The sequence below is a fragment of the Periplaneta americana genome, chromosome 1 (genome assembly GCF_040183065.1).
Source record: "Periplaneta americana isolate PAMFEO1 chromosome 1, P.americana_PAMFEO1_priV1, whole genome shotgun sequence".
NCBI classification, from domain to species: domain Eukaryota; kingdom Metazoa; phylum Arthropoda; class Insecta; order Blattodea; family Blattidae; genus Periplaneta; species Periplaneta americana.
The window spans coordinates 202,465,134-202,489,147 of NC_091117.1; the positions used below are offsets into that span (position 1 = coordinate 202,465,134).

General features: G+C 33.8%; 1 protein-coding gene across 1 annotated transcript in view; it reads right to left on the reverse strand.

Moving 5' to 3' along the window:
* The window catches only part of Rgk3 (Rad, Gem/Kir family member 3), a 401,124-nt gene that overhangs the window by 12,765 nt on the left and 364,345 nt on the right, over positions 1 to 24,014 (reverse strand). Inside the window, exon 3 of the mRNA XM_069835772.1 lies at positions 1,428 to 1,510. Coding sequence (XP_069691873.1) covers positions 1,428 to 1,510 — 83 coding nt within the window. The remainder of the gene's footprint in view (positions 1 to 1,427; positions 1,511 to 24,014) is intronic.

Genomic DNA, 24,014 nt, shown 5'->3' on the forward strand with positions numbered 1-24,014 from the left:
AAGATATCAAGAAGGGATAAAATCCCCAACGGAGTAATAAACCTCATAAATGCAGAAAAATAACAGATTAAATTGAAGAAAAAAGTTTAAGGTGGTTGGAACTCGAGATAAGAATGGGAGAAAACAGATGGCCAAAGAAACGGAGGTAGCCATGGAGGGGAAAGAGAAGAAAATTAAAGACCACTTGGACTGACTACATTAAATGACTACTGGTTTCCAGAAACATGACGCCTTGGAAAAAATATGTAGGATAATGCATGAAAAAATGCCATAATTTTAGGGTGTGAATTTTGATGCTGTTTCGAATAAAACGTTTGTGTGAATATGAGTCAATTTCGAGCACTTACAGAACTGCGACCATTTGAAATGACGGGAATAGTTACGCTTCCATAGTTCTAAATCACGTTTAGAGACTGATGGCCAGGAAATTTACATTTATGTTCACAACTTTACAGCTGTTATCGTAGTCGAAAACGATGATTACAGTGGGGTTTCAAATGTATCGCCTAGCTTCACTTCTGCGCTCGCGTGAGAATTATACTATACCGATAGCGTCACCAATATTTACATTAATCAGTCCCATTCTGAAGACGGAACCCATTAGTGCGGGAGTGTATTGCGGGCTGCATCGGCTAATGGTCGCTAAGGGGTAAGATGCGCGTGGAAGAAGGTGGTAGGTAGGGTGGCATTTTAAACGCTCGTCTTCAAGCAATGCTTTTCCCCAGAGCAGTCATTGGACTGACCCCCTCCATTCACCACTTGCTCATAGGAGTTGTTTCGTTTCCTATATACTCTACAGATTCCAGAAACAGTTATATCTGCGTTCCCACAGCTTACATACTTTCCGATATAAACCATATTAAAATCGGAGCAATAATTTTGGGACACGTTGCATTTCAATGAATACAAAAATGTATTCAAGTTAAGTTTAAATTAGTGAAAATTTGGCATAAGTGTTTCAAATATAATTATATACTTTGTTATTTTTTTAGAAAAAAAAAGTTATATATTTCTGTTTGTTAGTTCTGAGAATAAAATGGGTTAATTAATTTAGGAGAAAAAGCGTACAAAGATAGGCAAGTTGAAAGATAGACGATATACAAGGCAGATAATGTTACTGAAATAATGTTGGTGAACATCGTTGACACTTTTAAAACCTCGCAACTGCATTTGAAAAATGTACAATAGAACAAACTAACTTCTTATTCTTTTTATACCTCAATTAACGATGGTTATGCATTTGTTTCTTTATAAAATAGACTATAGAAGCATTAGCATATTTACGAGCTGTTATCAGTAGGTGTTTTCTAAAAATATACACAGATTTCGACATTCAGGAAAAATTGGTCTTAACAGAGTTTTAGAAGTAAGTCGACTATAATATTTCCTTCACATTTCGAATGACAAAATGAAAATGTAGGCCTTACCTTTGTGTTCGCTAGATTTATGAAATTCAATTCCGATTCTTCACCGTTCAACATAATAAACACGGACTGTTCCCTGGGTGTATCTGCAAAATGAAAAATAGTCAATAAATTTTCAATATAATATTTATAACACTTATATTTCAATATATTTATACGCCTGTTAAGGTATACATCGACTCTAGAAATGTCGGATTTCTTAAAAATTTTGGTAAATAATATTTTTGTCTAATGTGGAAGCTCATTTCTTCTAGTTTAAAAAAATATATAACTTGTAACCATTATCTCAAGAATTTCATAATTATTTGGGCATTTATAATATAAGCGCACTTCAATGTCTGCTTTCTTTTATTTCACATTTTTCGACATTTATTATCCTTCCGATGCGACGGACAAAATGTAGACTTCTAATTGGCCAAAACATTTTATTGGGGTTCCAAATTATAGCTTAAACATGTGGCTATGTTGTAAAATAAAATTACTTTTTCAATCGATTATAATTATTTTATCCCAAAAATAATATATATTCACATACAGTAAAACCTCGTTAATCCGGACTAATTGGGGGATAAGTTGACCGGTTTAACGAAAGTCCGGATTAACTGAAATAACCTAAAATAACAGTAGAAAGTGCATTAAAATTCCTTTTGTAGCAACAGAACTACTTTATTATGATGTATTTAAAGGGAATAGGCTTAGTTTCCAATATTACGATACAAGAAGTAGTTTTTTTAACTACAGAACTAGCGAACCTAGGTTGAGTTCCCAGCAGGGAAGTTAGAGTGTATCTTCTCATCCATATGGACGTATGTCTCTCGTTTTTTAATGTTAAGCGGTGATCTTGTGCCATGTTCACCACATTTCCAGAGAGTCTCACTACTTCACTTTACAGTACAGTAAAATGTAAGTAATACATACAGTGCAGTACATACGTAATACCCATAATTTATGACGATGTGCCCGAAGGACCTGGCTCAGGATCACTCGAAACTCTTGCTGCGAAAGTTGGTTTGAAGTACAGGTCTATATTTTGGAACAGTTTAGAATGTATAAAAGTAATCTTAAAACACGGTTTTTTAATTTTTTCCAAAATCACCGTTTTTTGCCTCTCCGAATTAACGAGGTTTTACTTTATATATTTTTTCTGAAATCCTTATATTTATAATGTGACATATCTTTTGAATTCAAGATAAATAAGTAATTTTAGTTTGTAACATTCTCCATACTGTAATTATGTAGGGGGTCATTTTGGCAAATAAGTTTTACCCTATGTCAATTTCTAATGGAGTTTAGGTCGGTCTAAAATTTTATTAATTAAACCAGAGCTGGGCATCGGGAGCGGAACTAGTCTCTAAACGGGGACGCTTAATATTAATCCGTCAGTGAATCAACGGCGGGGAAGAAAGGGGATGAAGAGAAATCATATGACTCCCCGTGGGAGAGTAGAATCCGCTCTTGCTGCCCAGCTCTGAATTAAACAACATTTCTTTGGCTTCCCAAATTCGATTTTCAAGTCTGAATTATATAAATTGCTTAGTTTACTGCAAGAATTTTGTCACCAAAAATTGAAAGACATTAAGGAAAAAAAATGTGGATTTTTTCCCAAGATTCGATGTATACCTTAAATAGGTGATTTCAGTTAGTGTGAATATTACATAATTAAAACTTTGCCACTATCACACATCTCACATAGAATCTCGCAAAAACCAGACAATTTAAAATTTATCACGTTTTGTCATACAGCTATTTATAAATATAATCCATGGCATTAAACAAAAATTGATTTATTACTGGAATAAAAGATGAACATGTACGTTTTCTTTGAGTTTAATGGAAACCTCAATTTCTGCAATGTAGAGAGCTTTAAGAGTATAACATCCTCATGCCGCTTCTTTGCATGTCAGTGACAAGAGTAGAAACAAACAAGTAGGCCACATCTACACTTAGAGCTATTTCCGAAATAACTAGAATGAATGCCTCCTTTATATTTCTGTTTATCTGTGCTCACTTCAAGTTGCTCGTCGTTTGAAGTGTTTGCTTTGTGGCACATGAAGGAGATAGTGGTGGTCCGTGATATTGAAACTCCTTTTCCTTACAACTGATATTTGCAATTTAAAACTAATTGAGCTAAATATATTAAACTAGTGGCTTGCAAACTAAGTTCATTAGACGTTCAAATAAACATTTTTCAGATTTATTTTCAATGAAGAATACCAGACATTCGGAAAGTTATTTGCTTCCATAATAATGAAAGATACTCTCTCTCGAGCCAATACTGAAGAGAACCACGCATATAAATATCTACACCACACCGCCATTAAATATATGAAAAAGACCCAACCCCACTTGAGTAATAACTATAAAAATATTTGATTTTTAATAATATTATTATCTTACATAAGTTTTATAGCTTTCAGTAACATATACTATATAGCCGCCACTCAGTAAAATATAGAAATCAAAATCTAATTTAAGTTATTCTCTACATCTACTTATATAACCCCAAAACGTTTCACTTTCATATCATCAATATAGCATTAATATGTATAATTAATGAAAAATAGTCACATCACGGCATTAACTAGAATAATATTTCATTTCTAATACTAATAATGTCATCAAACCACCTCAAGTTTTGTAGTTTTTAATATCCAATACACAGCTGTACCCAGAAAATTACACACCACAGAATCGAACCTGTAAATTATTTTTAGTAAGTTAAGTTTTTAATAACCAATTTAATTTGAGCTCTAAATATGTCAGCATTCTTGCAGATCATAGCCTTCGTGTAATATTGTTTACTGTAGTGTGTGTTTTGTTTTATTCTGAAATGCAACACGGCCGACTTGATGCTCGCTTCTCTTCTCCTGAATGCAATTAGCTAGTTCTCAAAACTGACGACAGATGGATTTTGGAAAATAGGAAAATTATGTAGGAAAATTGACATTTCACTGAAAACTACTATTTTTCCGAAAAAACTTTGGGTTCCAAGCTTCAAAATGAGGGGCCATTTATTAAAATCCCGTAATTTCCATTACCAGTTCAATATTATATATATATATATATATATATATATATATACACAGTTATATCTATACAGTTATATATATATATATATATATATATATATATATATATATATATATATAGGTATACGCTTCTGCAAAGTTTCACAAGCTGATGCAATTTCAGGAAGTTATGTTTTCTATATTTTGTTGAATTTCACATACGGTAACTTATCTGATAAGGCACACTTGGTCAATTTCGTGATACTAAGGTTTTGGTGCAAAAATAAGGTTCAAATTAAAAAAGAAAAATAGTGTTTTTAACATATGTACATTTCTAGATTTCATGAAGTTACATATCAACATTTTTTACCTCAAATAAATTTATACAATATTTTACAAACAAACAAAAATTAGCACTCTAGAAGAACTGGTATAATTTCGTGATAGTACAAGGGTATTTTCGTGACAGTCCTTAAATTCAAAATATTTATGCAAATCCCGTTTAATTTTAAATTCCTCGGTCAGATTCATACCTATAACCCAACCAATTAAAGTTCTTTCGGTATTTTAAAAGACCTAGACATGTTTCATGAAACCACTGATCATAACTGACGCATTGAATCCATCTTTCACCATGCTTATCGCCCTTGAAATTTCCTGAGCAATATAGTAACAAATCATTAAGCTTATCATTTGGCTTTTCTTTAAACATAGATCTTCTTTGTTTGACTCCTGAAGATGATGCTGTTTCATTGTCTACCTCAGCCGTGGCGAGAACATGACTCGCGAGACATTGTGGTCCGCAGTGACAGCTGTGCATTTCGCTTGCTTCTAACCTCCGCAACCCCCACCCTCTCACTCACTGGAGTCGAACTCCCTTTCCATTTGTATTTGTCTCTGACCTGCGAGTGGCATATGTCTCTCTCGAAACCATGTACGAAAGTTCCAAGTAGGATGGGAGGACACATTTTTTTGCTCTCAATATGATGAGAATATTAAATGTATGATTTGTTCACAAGTATTACGAGGAAAACGGTTGTATAACATAAAACGGCATTATACTACATGTTACTGATGAAACATTAAAAGGTTGTGTTATTGTTGTCGTCATCATCATCATCATCATCATCATCATCTCTGTACGTCGACCCTTTTTCAGCAGATGTACGAATAATGCGGTTAGCTCTTCAATTTGAACTCACTGATTTACTATGTGATATCAAATGAAAGCTAGATGTAAGGACTTGAGAATGTTGAACTTTCAAATCTTTACCAAAAAATAAATATCCGAAGCCTCGTTCTTTCGCTTGCTCTGTTGATGCCATGTTCTCTACAACTTACGTTTGTGAAAAATTATTTTCAACAATTAAAATAGTAAAAACCAAATTTAGATCACGACTGACAGACAAATACCTTCGTGATCAAATACGACTGGCAGTAAGTGACATAATTCCTGATTTTGAAACTTTGTCGCAGAGACATTCTGAAGACAGTTAATTTTAGGTTGTGATATTGTTCATTTATTGTTCATTTCTTTCTTCGTTACATGTACTAAACATTAGTTTGTAGCCTTATACTGTATAAAATTATATTTAAGTGCTTGACGTAAGGAAAATGAAAATCCGTTAATAAGTCAGACAGTTGCTTCACTTCCCCTTCGGGTGTCCGCCTCCCTCCATAGGTGCTATGCACGTTGTAGGTTACACAGTGGCTCGGCGCACGATTACATTTTCGCCACCGCTGGTCTACCTCTTTAGCTCATTTGAGAAGCTAGAAATGTCATTCACATTGATTGCTGCTTTGGTCCCTTCTGGTTCTCGTCGAACTTGCCATGACAAAGACGAACTTTCTCTGCGTAGTTTTCATTTGTTTAAGACACAATCCATTGTCTCTTTCATATCATTTATATTGTATTTCTTTCCACATTTGATTATCTGCCATCTGCAACGTTCTCGACATGCACAATATATCAGAGATGCTATGAACACACACACAAATATTTTACGTTTCATGCATTTGATATTTCTTCCACTAGAGAGTGTTGTTATAGCATAGAAAAAAATAAAGAAGAAAATGGCTTCGTGGAATGAGAGAATCGCTAAGAAAATAACCTCCCGGATAAGCTTGTGTTACATAATCAATGCATTGATAGATATATATTTTGTGCGAGATCGTGCGTATTTGCTTGGTTTCCGCACAAAACCAATCCGCGGAAAGTCTAAAATTCCACATTCAGTATTTCCAACCTAACACACATAACAATTTCCCTCTTCTTGCCGCTTAAGTGACATATTGATTTTATTGCTTTAGGCTTTTAACATATTATTTTAGAGACGTTCAATATAGTAATAATTATAAATTGGAAACTTACCATTGCAATTTCACCTAAATTGCACTGTTAATTATTGTTTTTAAAATTAAATAAACTCTACAACTCCACTAAAGTTACTGCATTCGTGATGCAAGTAACATTAAGGAAGCCGTGAAAAAATCAACAAGATCCCAGACTCATCATAGACTGGGGGGGGGGAGACAGACGTATATCACGGCCCGCTGGAGTATAGTAAACACAGAAAACATTTTAAAGCAACAATGTTGAAGATAGATATTTTTGTTTTGAAAATTTGCCGTCATTGAACAGAAACCAAGATGGAGATTTCATTGCAACTAATTAGAAATTCCTCTTTCAGGTATGTAATAAACGATCTTCGCACAAAATAATGTACGATACACGAGCGGTATGTTTTCTTTCAATTCTCGGAAATTAAAAAAGCTCAACTATGTTTCGCTTTTTCAAACTTTTCCTCGAACATGAAAACTTCAACATACCGCTCTTGTAACGCATATTACTATTTCACCAAGAAGTATAGGCCTACAATGTAAGTATTTGCCATTGAAAACAAATTGAACTACAAAAAACAATAAAAAAAACTCTTCTTTTTAACAAAGAAAATCACATGGTGCATTCACTCACAAATTCATAGCTATGGATATCACAACTCTTCAAGTAATAAAAAAAAAAAACTTACGTCACAGGAAGAGCGCAGTGAACAAAATCTATGTTATAGTACAGATTCTGGGCATTTATACTATACCATCAAAGTTACATTTGTCGCTGGCATAATTTCGTGGTGAATTAAAAACAAATATCGCGAAATTAGCCATGTCACTAAATTAGCCAAGTTTTCCATACCATCTTCTTTTTTGTTTTAATATTATATAGGTCTAGTGGCAAGTTCGGTCACAGATATGAGAATTTCTTTAGTATTTAAAGTACACTCTACTGAAGAGGTTCCCAACCTTTTCTGGGTTCGCGATACACCGGATTGTACGTGACAATTCTTGCGACACACTTCTGGTTTTTAATTGCAATCAACACTAAACAAATTGCTGCTATTAAATTTTTTAAATAAGAGGAATCGACTGCTAATATGTTTAATATTGTTTCCACATTATGTATGTCAATATGGATGATAGCCAACGGCGCAGCTCGGTCGGCTGAGACGCTTGCCTGCAACTCCGGAGTGGCGCTCGGGCGTGGGTTCGATTTCCGCTTGGGTTGATTACCTGGTTGGGATTTTTCCTAGCTTTTCTCTACCCGTAAGGCGAATGTAAAATAAATAAATAAATAAATAAATAAATAAATAAATAAATAAATAAATAAATAAATAAATAAATAAATAAATAAATAAATAAATAAGTAAGTAAGTAAGTAAGTAGGTAGGTAGGTAGGTAGGTAAGTAAGTAAGTAAGTAAGTAAGTAAGTAAGTAAATTAGTAAGTAAGTAAATAAATAAATAAATAAATAAATAAATAAATAAATAAATAAATAAATAAGTAAATACATAAATACATCTATACTAATAATAAATCTGTAGCCGAAATTTTTCTGGTAATTTTCGATTTTCCAAAAATAATTGGTCCTAACATATATAATCAACCACCCTGAAACCGAAAATCGCTTTTTTGAAATTTTTGTTTGTATGTCTGTCTGTATGTTTGTTACCTTTTCACGCGATAATGGCTGAACCGATTTATATGAAAATTGGAATATAAATTAAGTTCGTTGTAACTTAGATTTTAGGCTATATGGCATTCAAAATACTTTATTTAAAAGGGGAGTTATAAGGGGGCCTGAATTAAATAAATCGAAATATCTCGCTTAGTATTGATTTTTGTCAAAAATGTTACATAACAAAAGGTTCTTTACAAATGATTTCCGATAAGTTTTATTCTTTACAAAATTTTGATAGGACTGATATTTAATGAGATAAATGAGTTTTAAAATTAAAATAACGCCATCTAAGATGGTGCAATGAATTAAGAACAAATGACTTCGTCTATAAGGGGCCTTGAACAACAACAATCGAAACAGGGGCCTTGGACATCAAAAATCGAAAGTTATTAAACATAGCCTACAGAGAATGTTTCTGCATTTGTATGAAGTAATATCAGAAGCTAAATTAACTGATTTGTATAATTAATTATTATTATTTCACCATTGGAAAGTGTAGTTTCTCTAGATGGACATAATGCTATAATGTTATTACAGTAACGTCTGAGTGAATCGAGGACAGGTAAGATTAAAATAGCTTCTTATGCACTGAAAATTTGATAGGCTATTTTGTACATTCGTTTTCTGTATTTCTTAAAATAATATTTATGTACACTCATTTTAATCGCAGAGAATTAACGAACAACGAGAGTGTATTGATTTAGTATGCAGTAATAGTACGTTAGCTTAGCAATCCATTATTTTATAATTCAAATTTTAACTATGCTCAATTGAATCGTGTTAAAACATATAAAATATATATGCAATAAATGCAATGCAAAAAAAATTGGGTAATGAGCGAAGCAGATTAGCTTGCGCTGTTGTAAAAGTTGTTCCCTGGATCAAACGTCCTATTTTAATTATGTAATTACTTTATATTTATTTCTAACAGGTGCAGCGGAGCGCACGGGTACGGCTAGTAAATAAATAAATAAATTAATTATTTAATTAATTAATTAATAACTAAATAAATAAATAAATAAATAAATAACTAAATAAATAAATAGATAAATAAATAACTAAATAAATAAATAAATAGATAAATAAATAAATAAATAAATAAATAAATAAATAAATGTAATCTATGATGAATCCTCGGCCTCATCTTGCCAAATATCATCTCGCTATGACAAACCCCATCGACACTAAATAACCTAGTAGTTGATACAGCGTCGTTAAATAAACAACTAAAAATATATATAGATGCCAATCACATGTAATGATCTTAAAGATGTAACAGTTTAGTTCTCTGTTTTATGTTTTGTTATTCGCATGGAGAAAAATGCCTCGGTCTATTTACACAAATATGGTATTAAAAATACTACGACATTTATAGATATTTTTGTTATTGCGGGAAATTAAAAATCCTTTATAAAGACAAATTTTTTTCCAGTTGTTTCAGACAGGCTTGTCACAGTTTGGTCAAGACAGATGTCCCACCCACTACAGTAAAGAATAATAATGTAATTGGAAGCCAGAAATTGCGTGACAAATCTTCGAAATGGCAAGTAAAGTAATTAATTGGCAATGTTTATAGCGACAATTTCCTTGGTTTATATTTTTACTTGGTTATTTAACGACGCTCTACCAACTGCTGGGCTACTTAGCGTCGATGAAATCAGTGATATCAGATGGTATTTGGCGAGATGAGGTCGATAGGTTACCTGACATTCGCCTTCCAATTTGGAAAACCTCGAGAAAACCAAACTAGGTAATCAGTCCAAGCGGGAATCGAACCCACCGCCGAGTGCAACTCGGATCAGCAGGTGACAAACTATTGGCTATGATATCTATACTTAACTATGTTTCATTTATTTTATTTTGTATTTTTCATTTATATCTATATCTGTGTCTTTTATTTAGGTAGTATCTATTTGTCTGTTCTTTTTTTTTTCCTTTTCTCATTTTCTCATTTTCCATTTTAATTTGTATTTACACTTGTATCCTGCCTTTGTATATGTTTAATCTCTTTTTTCATGTTATATGCAATTCTATGTTTTTTTTAAACGAATATCTGTACTGTCTATTGTAATTGGGGCTTTGCTCTGTTATATAAATAAATAAATAAGTAAATAAATAAATAAATAAATAAATAAATAAATCAATCAATCAATCAATCAATCAATCAATCAATCAATCTCAAAACAGACGCCGACTTCATGTCTTCAATACGAGTACATTCAAAAGTGCATTCAGAAAAACCCATCGACATTTCTCATCGTAATGCGTGCGACCAATGACCTACCGATTACTCATCAATGTTATATGATTTTATGTTTAGATTCATTTTAGCGGCCCAATTTAAAATAGCGCGCTATTAGAGAGAGACGAAAGACACCGAAGAATCTTGTGACGTGATTTGCTCTTCGTTCTCCCCGCCCTACCCGCATAAACCAAATACCGTTTAGATGCAACTTGCATAGCTATGCAGGCCACATTTAAGATGGCAGGTATCTCGATTCGACCAATGTTCTTCGTCTCTTGTACGTCGTTTCACTGTAAGTAGACCTACCGGTGTGAGAGAAACTGAATTCATAAGAAACAGTGTTTTGACCCAAAAAATATGCAGTCACGATTTTATACAGAGACGTCATTTTATTTTCACTAACATCTCTAATATTAACCTGGCTATACCTTTGCTATCCCCTTCCACGACTGGAGTTAGATGATAATGGCGTAAAATACAAACAAATCACTTTACTAGGTATAGGATGGAAGAAAAGTAGTTTATCCATGTACGTAAACTAGGAAATATCGCGACTTTGAGTTTGATAATTTTCATTAGGTTTTTGTTTAATCAAAATACAGTACTGTATTAACAATGAGTGTTTTTTACTCACGAACTGCGCTACCCTTACAGACATATTCAATATGCAGTGTATATTATACTGTCTACAACACATTAGCGTACAATTTAGAGACTGAAGTTAAATTGAAAAATAATCATAATATGGATATTTAAACACATTTTTGAAAATGGTGGCCGTTCATTTCGATACAAGCTTCAGTTATTTTGTGCATATTATCGCACTATAGACTATTGTACCTAATTCCAATTACCAGTTTCGTCCTTCGTACTAGTAACTCATGTGGAAATTTATTCTGTACCTACTCTATAAAAGATTACCTGACATACTGTAAATTCAATCTTCACTTCTGCCCGATCCGAAAAGATAAAATTACTTAGATATGCTATCTACTTTCCATCCAAGTAGCATCCAAGTAGTTACGTCGCAGTTATTTTAAACAGTTGTATAATATTACGTAGACGCCCAATTCCTAACAGAAATTAATGTTTTCAGAAAAGAGTTAAGATAGCCCAGCCATTAGCCTGTACAGAGAGGCGAGCAGAAGTAGGTGGGGAAAATCTGGATGCGACGTAGGCAAAAGGACGACAGTACCTGTACGAAAATATGATTCAATATTGACAACTCTTTCGTCACTAAAAAACGCGAATATATTTATGGAACGTACTATACTCACTAACTCAGTACTGTTTAGTATCATCTTAAGGCACTTTGACTGCATACGCGGCGTTGGTTCTGTGTGGAGGACGATTGGAAGTTTTCTAGTAGAGGGTGTGGGAGTGAAGTACATTCAAAAACTCAGGTACAATAAAAATTGAAGTAAAAATGAAATGATGTTCCTGTACATGTATCGTACGTAGGTCCTTCCAATATATTTATTAAGAACATACCCAATTTTGCACTGAATTGGATTTATGTCAACAAACAGTCGGTGGTAAAATGCCAGGCGCTGCGTAGTTAACTTTTGCATTTGACCTGAATTACTTGGCCTATTGGCCTACCTGGCAATGAGAACTCCACTTGATTTATGTTCAGAAATAAATTCCACTTGCGGACACAACATATGTTTTTATGATCAAGAGTTATTTTTCTACGTTGTAACACATGGTGCAATAATATTCTAAATTTAGCTGCGATATTTTTTCACATATCGGTTGAAGAGTTTTAAGAGCTGCAGGTCGTAATCTCTTTGGCTTGAATGGATTAGCTGCGATTTGGCCAGGTGCCAGCTTTGTGATGTGGAATTCTTTTCTGGCCACAACAAATCTTTGTATTGCTTATGTTAAATGTCTGTTAAATTTAACTGACATGTCTTGACTTAGCTTTCGGTCTTTGTTTTATGCTATCGTCATATTCAACGGGACTTGAAAATCTGACATTTCTGATGAAGCTTCTTGAAGACGTCTATTTACGTTAGACAAAAATAATACAATGCGTGCAGTTCTGCGTTGTGTAACTTTCTCCATTCTCCTATAACTTCATCCCTCTTAGCCTCAAATATTTTCCTAAGCACCTTATTCTCAAACACCCTTAACTTCTGTTCCTCTCTCAAAGTGTGAGTCCAAGTTTCACAACCATACAGAACAATCGGTAATATAACTGTTTATAAATTTTAACTTTCAGATTTTTTGACAGCAGACTAGATGACAAAAGCTTCTCAACCGAATAATAACAGGCATTTCCCGTATTTATTTTGCTTTCAATTTCTTCCCGAGTATCATTTATATTTGTTACGGTTGCTCCAAGATAAATTTTTCCACCTCTTCGAAGGATAAATCTCCAATTTTTGTATTTCCATTTCGTACAATCAAGTAGAGGAGAAGTGGGTACAGTGAGACAGGGAGAACAGTGAGACATTTTTTTATTAGATGTTAAATTTTGATGTTGAGATGTTGGTAACAGTGGAGTTGTATATTGCATGAGTAAAGTAACAGTATTTTCATACTCGATTTGATTCTAGTTATAAAGGTGAGTGATGAAAAAATAATTCGTGATTTTTCACTCTAGAAGTAAAATTTTGGCTTGTGTTTAATGAAGGTTATATTGGATATACAAATGAGATAAATATGAATGTTTTGTTACCTAATACTATGATATTTGAGATTATGTTTGGCAACGTTTCGTTCTTCTTGTTTTAATTTTGAAGTGATGGCGTCATTTTTAAATGAACTGTGCGTAAAGGGAACAGTGAGACATGCCATTGAAGGGTACACTGAGGCGTCTCACTGTTCCCATTTACCAATGATTTCCAAAAATAAACTGTAACTATATTATATTTATCGGTAACTAACACTAAAAATGAACATACTAGTAACCAATTTAGGAACTATAGCTTAAAATAATGGATACAGTACATTACATTTTAATGGTTTCTTAAATAAAAAAATATTCACAAAATTTAAGGGAATATTAAAAAATAATAAAGAATTAAATTAAATTCTTATAATAAATAAGCTTTGTTGTCACCAAAAATTCATTTTATTTTTTTCGCAAAAGTTTGAAATGTCATGGAAAGTTCACTTTTCCAAATGTTCCAGTTGTTTCAATGGTTTCGAAGTCAGACATCAAAATGATTCTAAATAAGCCTAGAGAACATGTCAAGATAAAGAGACAGAAAGTTTTTTTTTTTAAATAAATGTAAATCATATCAATGTCCGTTAATAGATACTGTGGTGTCTCACTGTACCCTCCTGAATGGGAACGGTGAGACATTTCCATTTTTTTGACAAGCACGTATTGTATATTATGTCCTTCATCTATTAACATTTTTGTTTATGTATTATTATACTCCATGTTTTAATGTCTATTTCTATTGCACTCGATTTTTAAAATATTTCAATTATCACTTGCATACATATGTCTTAATATGTTGTGTCTCACTGTACCCACCATTCCCCTATTGCATTACAGTTTCAAAATGTTCAGTATGTATTTTCATTTATGTAAATGATGTATATTTATAAAACAAATAGTCTTTCAGGAAACTACCTTAATTATGAATTTGTATGTATACGATGCGTAAACTTCTCGCGCTTTTTAAAATAGCCTACATAGTAATCCATAACCACTTGGAAGCCCTTTAATTTATTTATAGCTGAGTTCTGTATACTACGGCGTTCACACTTGCACAGTCAGGATTATGTGATCCGGCGTCTTAATGATTGCATGGGCAGTGAATCCTGCTAATCGTAGATAAGAAGCGATAGAGCATGGCACCCAGGGGAACGTGACGGTTGAAAAGGCCCAATCCTTGTAAGGACAAGGGGAGGAGATGGTGGTCTGATGGCATGATCACGGCAAGGAGGGGGATGTTGCTGAAGACGAAATTAATCAATGCAATCCTTCACTGCGGAATTATATTGATGATGATATTAATAGTTAAAACAAAATATTTATATCTTATTTAAATTACGTACTTACAATGCACTGGAGGAAATATGCCACATGTTTTATAAAATCACAGATTATACATAGTCTTTAGTCAAAATAAATGCATTTTGTGGTACATGTTGTACTGTTTAGCAAAATAAATTAGAACTCTATTAATTTCCTGAGTGAAATATGCTTTCGTATGATGCGAAATTTATAAGTTTCTTACAAATATCATCTCCTTCCCCTCCTACAAGTACTAAAATATACTGAGACTTTAAGTCGAAATTTCATTACGAGCATGATTCATTCTTACCGCCAAAATATTCGACATAAGACTCTTAGACACCTTAAAGTTCTATCAGAATGAAGGTTAAACAGATCTACTTACTACTGAATTGCAGTATTATTATTCTCCATTTTAATTGCATTTAGTATACAGGGTGATTCAAAACCTCTGCGACAAACACTGAGGAGTGATAGGTATAACAATAAGGAACCCTTTTTGTTAAACAACCTATCGTTACATCAGAACTACAGTGGGTTATCTTGACAAACTGTGGTTTCGAGACAAACTAAGTTTTAAGTTAGCTTCATTTTGTAGATCAGGGTGCTTGTCAGTTTTTTTAGCCTCATATTAAATCAAAAGTTTGTTTACACATTGCACTCTATGTTCAATAGCAATTTTTATCCTCATTATTTAAAATATGATTTTTGCAAGATATCCCACTGTTGTTCTGAGGTAACGCTATGTCTTTTGACGCGCCGTTTTGAAGTAACCGTTGAAAATGTTCTTGCGCGCGCGTATGTCAATGTATGCGAATGTGTGCACCCCTGTTTGTTTGTTGAGATGTTTGTAAGAGACGAGAAGGGTTGTTGTTGTTTATTTACATTTAATATTCAATACCTTTTCCTTTCAGTTCAGTGTAATCATCAATTGAGAATGGATGTCTACACTTTCCCCGAGTTAGCCGGCATGGTAATGTGTTATGGGGAGGCTCGCGGAAACGGAAGAAGAGCTCTCCACATGTACCAACAACAGAAATCACCCTCACCACACAATGTTTGCTCGACTTTATCAGCGCCTTCGAGACGATGGGTCTCTACGTCCCCGACGCATTGGTGGAAGACCACGTAGACGTCCATTCTCAATTGATGATTACACTGAACTGGAAGGAAAAGGTATTGAACATTAAACGTAAACAAACAAGAATGACCCTTCTCGTCTCTTACAAACATCTCAACAAACAAACAAACAAACAAACAAAAAACAAACAGGGGTGCACACGTTCGCATACATTGACGTATGCTCGCGCAAAAAACATTTTCAACGGTAACTTCGAAACGACGCTTCAAAAGACATAGGTTGTTTAACAAAAAGGGTTTGTCGCAGAGGTTTTGAATCACCCGGTATAATTGTACTTACCAAGAGATTAAATTGTTTTTCCTTGGTGTTTTAAACCACAAATAACGTTATTTTATTTAAGAAACCTGAAAAACTCTTTAAGTGAACCATGAATTTGTAAAATGAAAACATATTAGCCTCATCTATAAAACTCTGGTTACACATTTATTGATTCGTCTCTATTACAGTATAAAGTTGTTTGAAATTCAAGAAAGAGTTTAAAGTCCCATACCTTCGTCAAGTTTATATAAAAATAATAATACAGTGTTTGTTCATAAAAAATGAACTTAACGCGTTTTGGGATCACACTTCAATTGCTGTTCATTTATTCATTTGCCAGAGCAACAATAGTGAAACAATTGAAGCAAAAGTTTGTGTGAAAATAAAATAATATTTCCTAACTTTTACTGCTTGTATACTTTGTGGCCTGGTAGAGTGTAAGAGAAGGCCCTATGGCCTTAAATCTGCCAGTATAAATAAAGAATTATTATTATTATTATTATTATTATTATTATCATCATCATCATCTTCTTCTTCTTCTTCTTCTTCTGCCTGACAAGTGTTAGGCCACAAGGCCTGTTACTGTCTCACATAAAATTTTCACGCCATCTCTTAGCAGGATGACCCACAGATCTTTGGCCATGTAGTACATAATTATAAATTGCCTTTGGGAGTCTACTATTACTCATTCTTTCCAAATGATGTTTCCAATTAGACTGATATTGAACAATGTAATTTATTATTATTATTATTATTATTATTATTATTATTATTATTATTATTATTACCCTACTGTATATTATTCCACAGATAAATGTGCCAAAAGAATTGTGTTAGAAGAACAACGAAGAAAATGCTACCGTTTAAAGTATTTTTGTTTGGAACGTTGATTGGAGAAAAGACAACTTAGCAACAGCATCAGCACTTACATGCGTCATGATTCGCCTATTAAGCTGCGAACTTTATGTGCGGAATTGGAATTTTCACTCTTGTTTTTATATATTTTGTTTCTGCAAGCAGTACCTTTTTATGTTAATAACATCAGAACTGATTGCTGTTATAAAATTATATCATGTAATTAGTTCATAATAACCCTAAAAGTTAAACGAATAAATGATAAACTGGTCGTAAAGGGAATGACTCAAATCAGATCTTTGGCATTGCAATTAAAGTCTAAAGTTGACAAACATCCCAAGTCCATTGAGAGCAAGAAAACTGCATAAGCTTACGATATAAGAGCACTGAAATAGACATTTGTATGATTCAGAAACTCAGGCTTCTTAGAGTCGGATTTGGGGATATACTTTTCATAAGATGTTATCCTATGCAAAACACTTGATACACCAGGTAAAAAATCAAATTCGGTAAACTTGGACTTAGGATGTTTTGCCAGTTCAGTCATCAAGTCTTCAATTATTATCCTTCGTGAATTACTCGAGGTATTTGAAACAACATGCAAATCCAAAATTCCAGAACCAAACAATACTGATTATGACTTCTTAAAGCAATTTTCTTTTTGTAGCTTAAATTGCCTAAATCACAAATATTGCCAGATCAGTGTCACAAAGCCATAGTTTTCACAGTTTCTAAGACCGATAAAGCCGATTAGCAGAAATATCGGTTTTAAAGAGTAGCATGTGTAAAAGAATAGAGAAAATAAAGTCCACACCTGTGGAGTAACGGTTAGCGGTGGCCCGGGTTCGATTCCTGGTTAGGGCAAGTTACCTGGTTGAGGTTTTTTTCAGGATTTTCCCTCAACCCAATATGAGCAAATGATGGGTAACAATCGGTGCTGGACCCCGGACTCATTTCAGCGGCATTATCACTTTCATCTCATTCAGACGCTAAATAACCTAAAATGTTGATATAGCGTCGTAAAATAACCTACTAAAAAAACTAAATGTCTACGAAGGAAGATAGATTAAATAATTTCTTTATTGACGTCCAAAGCGGATTCAATAAACATCATTCTACGACTGCTCATTTGATTACTCTCGAATGCGAAACAAAGGAAGCTATTTTTAATTCGCAACATCCAGCAGTAATTAGTGTTGACATTTAAAAGGCTCATGATACAGTATGAAAAAAAAACAGACACCAAAATCACTTAAAAATTACTGAAAAATAACATCAGAGGCAATATGATAGCAGTAATTTATAATTTTCTACAAAGACAACAAATGCTCGTCAGAGCCAATGAAATACTACCTAAAAATAGAATAATAGACGATAGAGTTCCATAAAGATCAGAGGTCAGTGTAACATTATGTTAAGTGGACAAACAATACTTTCATTGAAACCCTGCTTATTTCCACAACATCTCAGTTTTATACAGGGACATCATTTTATTTTTACTTCAATTTTTATCGTACCTGAGTTTTTGAATGTACTTCACTCCCACTCCTTCTACTAATGAAGTTCCAACTGTCCTCCACACAGAACCAAGGCCTCATATAGTAAACAGTACTGAGTTAGTGAGTATAGTACAATCCAGAAATATGTTCGCGTTTTCCAGTGACGAAAGAGCTTTCAATATTGAATCATAATTTCGCACAGGTACTGTCGTCCGTTTGCCTACGTCGCATTCCGATTTCCCCCACCTGCTTCTGCTCACCCCTCTGTAAAGGCTAGTGGCTGGGCTGTCTTAGCTCATTTCTGAAAACATTAATTTGTGTTAGGAATTGGACGTCTACGTAATATTATACAACTATTTAAAATAACTTAAATAAAAGGGCCTCGTTAAGTAATTAACAGTCACGTGATTTCCCCCCTTTCTAGGACCACTTGGACACGAGATAGTGTAGCATGTCTAAGTAATTTTATCTGTGCGGGTCGGGCAGAAGTGGAGATTGAATTTACAGTATGTAAGATACTCTTTTATAGAGTAGGCACATAATTATTTGAACATGAGTTACTAGTACGAATGACGAAACTGATAATTGGAATTAGATACAATAGTCTATAGTGCGATAATATGCACAAAAGAACTGAAGCCTGTATCGAAATGAACGGCCACCATTTTCAAAAATGTGTTTAAATATCCATATTATGATTATTTTTCATTTTAACTTCATTCTCTATATTATACGCTAATGTGCTGTAGACAGTATAATATAGTGAGGGTCACATAAGAACAGTTCCTAAACAGCAAATATTGCCGTCTTGTCAGTGTTGCCAACTGTTGCCAGATATCACACGATCCTATGTACTGAATGACTTATTTCCTTACCGTACTTTACCTTTATGTTGGAAGGTTATTATAAATAATTCAATTAATTTGTAACATATTTTCATAGACAAACTATACAAGAAAGGGATCAACATGTCAAGTATTTTGTCTGGCAATACGAAATTCATTGGTTTGACTAAACCATTGACTCATGAGACCTAACCTAAAGATGTATTTTGTTTGACTACATGAAATTATTAGTACTAACACCGAAAACTTACCTATGTCTTGAATTATAACCACAACGCAACACATAAAATAACTATTATGTATTAATATTAATACTGATATTAATTAATTATTAGTATGTTCAAATTTTATTAGCTTCCAGTAACCGGCTCAGAAATCTAGTACAATTTTAATTTCATGGAACTCCAGTACCGACAAATATTGTTGATATTTGTCTCAGCTGCCAACATACCAGTTACAAAATCACTATCATTTGTAGTATTTGTCAGTATCGAAATTCGAAACGAAGTTGGCAAAGAAAAATTCAACCTGCAAACTAGAAAATCACTACAATCCACTAGCATACGTAGTAATGGGGGAAAAATTGTTAGGGTATGAAGTAAGCTGACCCGGACTATATACACTGCATAATGAATACGTCCGCATGGACAACTCAGTTCGTGAGCAAAAACACGTATTGTTAATTCTGTACTGTGTTTTGATTAAACAAAAACTTAATGAAAATTATCAAACTCAAAATTGCGATATTTCCTAGTTTACGTAAATGGTTGAACTACTTTTCTTCCCTTCTATACCTAGTAAAGTGATTTGTTTATACATATTTTACGTCAGTATCATCGAATTCTATCGTGGAAGGGGGTAGCAAACGGTGTTTCCGGTTCTCAACCGTTAATCCAAAGGTATAGCCAGGTTAATATAAAAAATGTTAGTAAAAATAAAATGATGTCCCTGTATAAAGGCAAGAATATGAACACAACACAGGAGTATTTTACACGTTGTACTGCAAGACATTTGAAGTGGTCTGAGGACGCGTGCGTTGTCTGAACACTATTGTGGAAGATATTTTTAACCACAGTCAGATACGTAGCACAACAACACATTTTTATCGCGACGGCGCAAGTTACGGTAGGCGTTTTCAGAGGCTGCATAGCCATTGAAACAGCGTGTTAAATTATTAAATAAGTAGCGAGCAAGAGGCTACCTTCTTGTTGAGATGAAACGTTGCCAGAGGCATAAACACACTCGTACTACTTCTTGAGGACGAGTAGATCTGTTTCAAGGCGGATTTTAAGGCTTGGCACAAGATAGTGGAACAAGGTGAATAAGATGAAATAAGGAACAATCAAGACTTCAATGTAGTAGATCAGTGATGTCAAAGCAAGCGCATTTTTCTAACCCTGACGTCGTGCGCGGGCATCAAGCGCTAAGTATGGAAAGAGGAAGGGTTGTGTATATGAATAAGCAGCCTGTTGGATTAAGAAAACAGTGGTGTACAAACTTCAAACGGAATGTGAAATTTTATGTCGTTATTTTTATATGGTTTCTTTCTGTTTGATATTATCTATATTGTCTGTAAAACAAAAGTACTAATACCAATTTCTTAATATTGCAGTTGTGTTTTAAACGTTAATAACATAATAGAGAGTTAAGAAGGAATATTCACAAAAATTCCGTAGTAGTACAACTATACTGTACTAAATGGATGAAATACATCAATCATAAAGAAAGTGATATTCCAAAGAAAGAGAATGAGTATGACATGATAAGTTGGAATTGATATTGATGGTACCTTTAGCCTTATAAAAGTAATCAATAAACTAATCAAAACAATATTACAGTACAAAGGAAAGTTACCTAGGTGCTGTATATGTTTTAAGTGTAACTAATATTACACAACAAAACTCTTATCGCATTGTGCTTTTAAAGTGATATTGGTGAGCAACTTCCTATGATCAGAATATTAAATTATTTTATCGAAAGTCCACACCTGTGGAGTAACGGTCAGCGCGTCTGGCTGCGAAACCAGGTGGCCCGGGTTCGAATCCCGGTCGGGGCAAGTTACCTGGTTGAGGTTTTTTCCGGGGTTTTCCCTCAACCCAACACGAGCAAATGCTGGTTAACTTTCGGTGCTGGACCCCGGACTCATTTCACCGGCATTATCACCATATCATTCAGACGCTAAATAACCTAGATGTTGATACAGCGTCGTAAAATAACCCAATAAAATAAAATAAAAAAATTTTATCGAAATGTGCTGAAGCTATAGAGCTGACATTTTTACAATACATGGGCACGTATCTTTTGCTTATGATGTAACAGTAGTTGCTTTGTTAATTCATTTCCTTACGAACAATTTCCATGCGAATATTTTCAAAAATTTCAATACACTATCTTCAGTAATAGGACGTATTTACGGTATATTAGATTTACGAAAACATTCTGTAAGGCTACTAAACAAATAGGCCTATACCTGAAAATTTCACTTTTCCATACGAAAAGTTGAGAAAATATTTCTTTTCAATAAAAAAGTCAAACTTGTGAAAAATGAGCATTAAAATTAAAACTTACATTCTTATAATGCACTTATACTTCTCAGGCAAATCTAAAAATTAACATGGATACAGTTTTAATAAGTTCTCTTCCCTTTATCTATTGAATCAGTGCTGGCCATCGCTGAATATAGCTCGATCAAGCGGCATATACCACCTCTTTCGTCTGTCTCTTTCCTTGACGCTGTAAAGCGCTCAGGCTCTCCTGAGCTCTAAAGCGCGCGCTTGCTCCTATGGGCATCAATTGACATGCCTGTAGTAGATAGATGATATTAAAATCCGAACTCTTAGAAGGGCTGGACATTAGGATGGAGTGAAAGTATGAAGTTTATGGAATCAAAATGTAATACCAGAGAAAAATTGTGGGTTAATATCATAAAGAACAATGCAAAATATATTTTCTCTAGATTAATATTTAGAGGTGCCCCAAGAGCATCATATTTTGAAATTTTCACAAAATTTTGAGGTTCAGATTTTTTAGCGAGAGAACATTCTCCAGTGATTTAATCTGAACAGGATAACAGGAACATGTTAAAAAATACATGTTAAAAGACTCGGCAAATTTTTGGTTCCCTGTTGTTTCATTTTTAAGTGTCACAGAAACCTCAATTTATAAGAAAATTGGAATAATCACAAAACTCTTAGGTATGATATAATTAATATAATAAGTTAAAATTAATGGAAATTCATTTTTATTATGTTGAAGGGTATTTATATCAGAATATTTCTAATATTAATACAAGAAATCTGACCTTCTATCCTGTATTCGCAATACCAGAGGGGCTGAACCCATCACAGCTACCTACCTATCATGACGTAATGAAATATTATCTATGGGTCAAAAATGAATTAAAATCTGACTTCAAATCAAAAGAATCTACTGTTGGAGAGATTTCAGAAAGAGTTGCTATCAAAACTAAGGAAATCCAGGTAAAGGCGTAAATTCCGAAAGTCAGTCATACAAGAATATTAAACTGATTCGTGCTTACCATGATCAATACACAAACTTAATGAAGCCTTGTAAGAAACGACATAGTAACGACAACTAAAATGACAACATTCCAAAATTCAAAGAAGAAGCAAAGAAACTATTTGATATATGCAGTTGCAAATGCAAAATAATAATAATAATAATAATAATAATAATAATAATAATAATAATAATAATAATAATAATACTGTAGGTCTAATTGTGATAAAGGCCGCCGTGTTTCAAAACAAGAAAGAATGTTTTACTAGAGCAAAGAACAGAAAGAAGGATGATAATTGGACCTGTTGATTTAGTTACCAGTCAGAAAGGAATGAAAAAGAAAACAAGAATAAATTCTAACTAAAAAGACAAATTTGCTGAAATGGAATTTTTGTCATATTTTATGTAAAATACTATATATTTTGTCCCTTTGAATCCCCTCAAAAATATTGTATACTGCAACCCCAATTTAGAGTCTTCCAAATAAAGTTTAAATATGTGTCTTGAATCTTGCGTACATTACTTTTAACACTTGAATATAATTAATTGATTAACTAGTGGACTTACTCGTGTTAATTATGTAAGATTTGTCCGGCTTACAGCTGTTTCAGTGCTTCACGCACCATCCTCAGAGCCTACTAGATCACGGCGTCATCTCGAACTTCTCTGCCTGTTAAGTGGGTGTGTTTTATTGTTGAAAGGTGTTGAAGAGTGGAGTCGAATAGTGTGTGTGTACTGAAATTGATCTGTGTGGTGAGAATTTGATCGGGGTATGTTTTACATACGAGGCGCATCCAGAAAGTAAGTTTCCCTATTTTTTTTTAAAAAAAGAACACACACTTTCAGGAAAACATTTATTGGCAACAGGTACAGCAATGTTTCAGCTATTTTTCAACATAGCCACCATCAGAATTGAGACATTTGTCTTATCGTGGATCAACTTTTGTATCCCTCTGTCGTAGAACTCTGCCGCCTGTGAATGGAACCAGCGTATGACAGACGTCTTCAGCTCTTCGTCGTTGCCAAAACGCTCACCGGAGGACAGGAATTTCTTGAGGTGCAAAGAGAGAGAGAGAGAGAGTGAGGGAAGGAGGGAGGGAGGGAGTGAGAGAGGGTGGGAGATAGAGAGAGAGGGGGAGAGAGAGGGAGGGAGGGAGAGAGAGAGATGTTCGGCCCATAGACCTGACAGAGCTGCCGATGAATTTCAATTGGCGCAATGCTTTGTGCATT